The sequence below is a fragment of the Pomacea canaliculata genome, linkage group LG1 (assembly GCF_003073045.1).
Source record: "Pomacea canaliculata isolate SZHN2017 linkage group LG1, ASM307304v1, whole genome shotgun sequence".
NCBI classification, from domain to species: domain Eukaryota; kingdom Metazoa; phylum Mollusca; class Gastropoda; order Architaenioglossa; family Ampullariidae; genus Pomacea; species Pomacea canaliculata.
In genome coordinates this window covers 20,263,055-20,269,723 of record NC_037590.1, presented here as the reverse complement: position 1 = coordinate 20,269,723, position 6,669 = coordinate 20,263,055, and the positions used below count along the sequence as shown (strand labels likewise).

Below are 6,669 nucleotides of genomic sequence, written 5' to 3'. Positions count from 1 at the left end.
TGTGGACCATTATGCGGTACATTAGAAACAAGATTGCTGTGTTTTGTCTCAGTAATTTTGAGTCGTATGTCTTTATCTGAGAAGAAGTGGTGGTGTTGGTGGTTTCCTAGCTGTTATTACCGTGTTAGAGGCTAGGAGAAATACTTCTAAAAGTCAGTATCTGTTGCATTGTGTTTCCTTGCTGGGTCCTTGACTGTGTCTAACCTGTGGCAGCTACGTCTCGCATGACAGCTTTGATGGCAATCACTCGGTCTGGAATGGTCAGAACATAGCCAGGCTTCATCTTCAGACTTTCCTGTAAACACGTACAAAACCCAGAAATAGAGTTACCTCATATCTTTTTTTCTTATTATTTGAAGTCTGCTATTTTCAAAACTTACAATTTTATTTTGCCATGTGTTTATCTTTCTGATGTATGTAGATCTACTCTGTAAGCTTTATCTTTCAAAATATTATTTCTTTATTTTTTTTAAGTCACTTTTATGGCGTTGACTGTGTACAAAAGATGCCTGGTGGTGGTTTGTTATCTCACCTGTAGGTCGTCTGTCTTCAAAAACTTCACTCTCCTCAGCACGTGCACCATGGCCATCTTCACCTCCAGCAGAGACAGACGCATGCCAAGACACAGACGAGGACCATACCCAAATGCCAAGAAGGAGATGGGATCGACGCTGCCTTCGTAAAACCTGTGAAAAATGTTTTCACTCCTCATCACATAGAGGTATTCTTGTTTGTGTGTGTAGACAACAAAATACGCCTATGAGTGTCTGGAAATAAACACTATACTAACATTCAAAATAAAATTCTCAGTTTTTGTAGCGTGCGTGTGTGTGTGTGTGTGTGTGTCTGTACGTGTTGGTGTGTGTTTTTAATGCTTACCATATCTGAATGGATTGTTTACAAACCTATATTCTTATTCTATTCCTTGTACTGTGTTTCATTATAATTTTTATTAAGTCTTTGTATTAACCTCGTATCGCTCACCGCTCAGGTATGAAGTTGTCAGGGTCAGGGAAGTACTCCGGGTCTCTCATCACGTTGGCGATAGGAATAATAACTCCAGCTCCCTTAGGGATTGTAACACCTTTGATAGTGACCTCTTCAGATGCGATCCTGTCAGTGCTATAAAAATTCAGATCATTATGAGTAAGAGTTTTATAGCCAATAAGGTATGGACAGTTGAGTCGTGCACAGTACTGACAATATTATCAAAATATTCCTTAATTCATATCTACAAAGTAGATTAGACGTCTTTGTGTAAATTGTGAAACAAAATTGACTCTATGAGTGAAGATAATTAAAACATAACATCATGCCAACATTTTACTCGTCTTCTGCGTCTGTCTGTTACCAAACAATTACACTTACAAGTAGAAGGAAGGATACATCCTCAATGTCTCGTGGATGACGCTGTCCAGGTATTTCAACTTCAAAATCCCATCGTGATCAGGTATCTCCTGATTAAACATAGAATCCATTTATGACTACAATGGCTTTTTTTCTTAGTCAAATCCAAGATTTCTCTTATATGTTAAACTACATTTCATCTCTCTTCTTTCAAGTGGATGATTTTTGCTTCATTTTCTACTTTTCGTGGTACCGTAAACATCATGATGGGTGCTACAGACATAAACGGTAGACATGACAAGTGTGTATAACATGAACAAGAGGTGAAGTCAATGGTAATAGCAAAAATTCAACAATGAAACAAAACAACAACAAACAAAAAAACTCACATCGCCAAGCTGTTCCTTGATTTCCCTCACAATCTTCTCCTGTACCTCCGGGTGCAGCGCCAGGAGGTAGGCCATGAACTGCAGGGTGGATGCTGTTGATTCGTAGCCAGCGAAGAAAAAAACTGATGCTTGTGCGATGACTTCAACACTTGACAAAACTGCAATGACAGATGGTCGGCATATTCTTTATGAGTTACAGTTATAACTAAATCCTATATTTTAATACACATTTTAAAAACATGTGTACATAAATGATGTGTCCGACCGAGATACAGTTGAATGCTTTAATGTTTTATTTATAATTAATTTAAATTGAGTGGTTATTTCATGTTTACTCAGGGCTTCTGCTAAGGCTAAATTCTTTGGGGTTCCAGGGACCCCTTCTTCAGATTTCCAAGGGGTCCCACGCTAACTCTAAGGGGGTCCCTTTACAAAGTTGAAAAAAAACCAACAAATCAACATACTTTGTTCAACTGCCTTTCAGGCAAACAAAGCACTGTAATGTCTAGTCAGAAACTGCGAGATTTCTGTGCCATGATGTCTGTGCAAGCATCTGTGATGAGCTTATGCTCACTGTACTTGGGGTGCTCACTTTCTTTCCGTTTCTGAGACGATGATTTTAACCCCGCTGTCAACGACATCTTGGAAATAGGTTAATGGAACTCTTCCCGGTAGGGGAATAAAACTCAGTGCAAGGAAAGTAATTCTCACCTTGTAGCAGACGACAACAATAGATTGGGCTACGATGTCAGACACTACACTTACCCAATTTTGTATCTGTTCTTCGCCCAAATTTGAAGGGGTACCAGGGGACCCCATTGACGAAAATTGAAGGGGTCCTCCGAACTTTTAATGCGTACTGTACGCAATTTTTTGCGTAAGCAGAAGCCCTGTTTACATATTCATGTTTATATATTCGCCCTCTTTCTCTCTCCGTTACTTAATTTGATGTTTCAGTCATAAAGACAAAAAGCTTTACCATTCATTCGATCTTTGTTTGGACTTTGGTTTTCTTCGCAGCTCATCATTAACTGGAGAAAGTCGGGTTTCTTCTGTGCAGCAAAAAATATATTATTTGTGAAAATATTTGAAATCCTATATATTATTTTGTAATAAAATTCTACTGATGCTTTCTCTGTTCATTAAACGTGTCACACCTTGAAGTTTTTTTGATTTATGCTAGCGCGCATGTGTGTGTAGAAGAGAATTGGATACTTTCAATGCTCGCTAGATGTAGGTGTGTGTTTGAGCTTTAGCTACCTACGTACGCAGACAAACATATACACAAACACACGTGTCACTGTTGTCCAATACATACATTTCTATTTTCCTCCAGTTGTCTTTCTTCTTTAATGCGCTGAACGTTTCTTATGAATGACTTGTATCCTCTTGGTTGAAAGAAATGTTTAACCAGAAAATTTATAAACGGAACCAGAACTGGAACGGCCTCTGAAAAAATTTATAACAGTAAATTAACAATGAAAATACAATAATAATACAAACTCATTCTTGGTTGTAGCTCTTAGGATGTGTTCCTGGGTTAGCTCTCTTTATTAAATCATCATAAGACCCAGTTATTGAAAACAAGAGTCATTTTTCTTACTTGAAAGTAAGAGCAAATAACTCCCTATGTAGAGGATGTCTGTCAAAAATGTCCCTGCATCTCTGACGAATGGATGGTCGAGGTCTTTCTGAGAATTCACTTCCACACCAAACGCCGTGCCCGCGATCACGTCCATGGCGTAGCCACCATAAACTCTGGAAAACAAAAGGAAACGGTTTCTCAGGTGTGTAACACAGGTGTGTAACACAGGTTACAATAGGCACAATGCAAGGTGTCGAAATCAGGAGGAACTGAGTACTCGCCGCTCTACAAATAATTGACAAGTTTTGGCAATGTTAGTAAGTGAAAGTAAGTACACTTGATTTACACTTCTTCGATAGCGATCTTCCGCTTCAAACAACTGGGTCTTTGATGCTTTAAAAGAAATGCCAAGATTTTACACAAAAAATGGTGTCCAGACACTTAATCCCCAGACACTTCATCCCCAGACACTTCATCCCCAACGCTTCATCCTTAAAATGAAATTTTAACTATAAAAATTATGAAGCCAGCGAAAAATTTAATTGAAATTCAAATAATTATTTTCATATAAACATCACAATAAGTTTTACAATTAAAATACTTTAACTAATGTTGTAGAGGTTCAAATGACGTTGAAGTTAATAGCATGATTTAATATTATTAATGTATTTCAATATTTATTTTAATTGTAAAACTTATTGTGATGTTTATATGAAGATAATTATTTGAATTTCAGTTAAATTTTTCGCCGGCTTTATAATTTTTATAGTTAAAATTTCATTTTAAGGATGAAGCGTTGGGGATGAAGTGTCTGGGGATTAAGTGAACGGGAACCACAAAAAATAGTATCATTTCCTCACGAAAGTGGGAATTGAAGACTTTGAACTGTAATCGGATAAAATTCTCACCTTTTGACATCTATCTTTTCACCTCTCCGAATAGTCTCCTCTATGTTGTTCGTCAGCTGGATACAGCAGCGTTGAATATAGTGTTCCATCTGTAAAAATAACGAGTTACATACATATAGATAATAAAATATAAATAATAGAACATATATTTTCTTAAATATATAAGCAGTAAAGGTAATATTTCAGTTCCAGTTCGTCTTAAATATTTTACAGGAGAGTGCACTTGAAGTAGAGTTACAGTAGAGCAGATAAATTACAATTTCAAAAAATAAGCATCAGTATTATTAAAGATGTCAAGAACGTAAACATAAACATCTTGAATTTAAAATACAAAAATATTTACGCTCTCTGTTACTGTTACTAACTTTCTTAAAATATTTGATTTAAATAAAGAGTGAAAAAATATGAAGACAGTCATACTTTAGTAGATACCGTGGACTCATCACAACCACACAGCCATCCCCTCTTTTTAAATATAAATATCAATTCAAGCAAGCCTGTCTCTCACATCAACAGCTTCCAAGAGACTACACTTACAAAGAAGTGATACTAAATTACTAAATACACACAAGTTTTAAAAAACGCAAGAAAGCTCGGAAGTAAACAAATATGGAAAGAAATGATAATCTAATGCACCCGTCGCACAAAGACAAACTCTTTAGCCAACTTACTTTGCACCTGACTTGACAAATGATGAGCTCACCTGCTTCAACTTTCCCGTACTAAAGGTAGGTGTTAGTATGTGTCGAATTCTTTTCCATTGTGCGCCGGCAGTAAAGGGCAACATCGAACGAATTTCCTGTGGTGCAATCTCCATCTTTTCCTGAAAGTTTAAAAAGTCACGAAAGCATAAGTTAAATAAGGCATATATATATATATTGTCCATGCTTTGTATACCTATTTTATTTGCAAACACACTGAATTTCTAAGTGTGATTACAATATTTCTGTTTGAATGATGTCTCTTGTACACGTACTCCCAAGGGAAGATTATTTGCAGCGGTAAGTAACATTTAATTTTTTTTATTTCAAATTTAAATGGCACTGTATGACTTTAATAAACTTTCACTTTTTATACTCACAAATCGGTTTGTAAACTTGTTGAAATCTTTGACAAGAACTTGTTTTAGAATGTCTAGATCGGTGGTTACTAGCAGTGGCACGCGCCCAGAATACATGCTGAAATACAAATGTATTTCGCTACAAAAACATTTAAAGCAAAATACTAACGTTTAACACAGCGACAGGTAAAAAGAGGAAACCTTCATCAGTAACGAGAGTAAATAATAACAGGAGGTAGATGTGCAAAGTATCTCTAAGAAATATATGGTCAGAATAAAACAAAACTTTCTTCAATAGTTTATGTTTCAACGAAAAAACCAGTAAGAACTGGTCTTTAAAACGTACCCAAATGTGCGACCATATTTCTTCGACCATTTCTGAACAAATTGTTCGGCTCCCTGGAAAATGTTAAAAATATAGCTTTGAAGGAGACAATTTATTTAATAACGACACAAAGTGCGCCTTATCACTCCATATGTCATGTTACTAAACACAAACGTGGCATACTCACACAATTATCACAATTAAAGACAGGGAATTAGAGAATAAAGCCAGCTAACATATTCACTAGTTAGCTTTACCTCTGTAACCATCTGATAGTAGTTGCCAATGAAAGGTGAAGGTTTGGGTCCATCAACACCCAGAGACTTCCACACTCCGTAGGGCCAAATTCCGTATCTGAGACAGTCCACAGATACATTGGTCCATGTTGAGAATTTGTTTTCACTATTCTAAACAATCTGTTGGGTCTGTTTTCATTTGTAGAAAATAATTAGCACAAAAAAAGTTTCCCTCGTCCCATACCTGACAAAATAATGTGCACAAGAGTATTGCCTTGCTACTACTCTTAATCTCTCTTAATTTGTTTTGTCCATTTAGTGTAATAAGGTAAAATTTCAACATTAATACTTCGATACTCACAGGTAAAACAAGAAGCTTGCTAACAGGACCAGTACAAAGGATGTAGATAGGTCAATAAATGACAGAAAGTCCATCCTAGTCTCCGGATGCAGACTGATTTCTGAAGAATTCTAAGCCTTGCCACTATCACTACCACTGCCAATACAGCTGTGCGATCGCTTGGACGAAATGTTCTGACCCTGGTCCTTAATAGAAGATGTCATGTGTGTTTAAATAGAAGATGTCATGTGTATTTAAATAGAAGATGTCATGTGCACTTTAGTTGTCCGCACTTTCAATACACCGTATGAACAAGGGGAGGGAGGCAAATGATGTCAGAAACTAACACTAGTTCAAGACAATCGTACGAATACGATATTACGATATTAACGACTTATAGAGAAAGAGAGACACAGAAGAGAAAAGAGAAATAAAGATAAAACACATCTTTACCCGGGACAAAACATCTAAGTCTTCAG

The 6,669-nt window shown here is 36.5% G+C and overlaps 1 protein-coding gene across 1 annotated transcript; it reads right to left on the bottom strand.

Annotated features, from left to right (window-relative positions):
• Positions 1-93: 93 nt before the first annotated feature.
• LOC112575498 (cytochrome P450 3A24-like) lies at positions 94-6,392 on the bottom strand. Its single transcript, XM_025257409.1, has 14 exons — positions 6,212-6,392; positions 5,872-5,968; positions 5,636-5,688; positions 5,311-5,407; positions 4,933-5,052; positions 4,230-4,318; positions 3,340-3,494; positions 3,055-3,185; positions 2,716-2,788; positions 1,737-1,894; positions 1,369-1,457; positions 985-1,122; positions 533-686; positions 94-295 (listed from the first exon to the last, which is right to left on the bottom strand). Exons 1-14 carry the CDS (start codon positions 6,283-6,285, stop codon positions 200-202), a joined length of 1,524 nt encoding a protein of 507 aa, XP_025113194.1. The 5' UTR covers positions 6,286-6,392; the 3' UTR covers positions 94-199.
• Between the last annotated feature and the right edge of the window lie 277 nt (positions 6,393-6,669).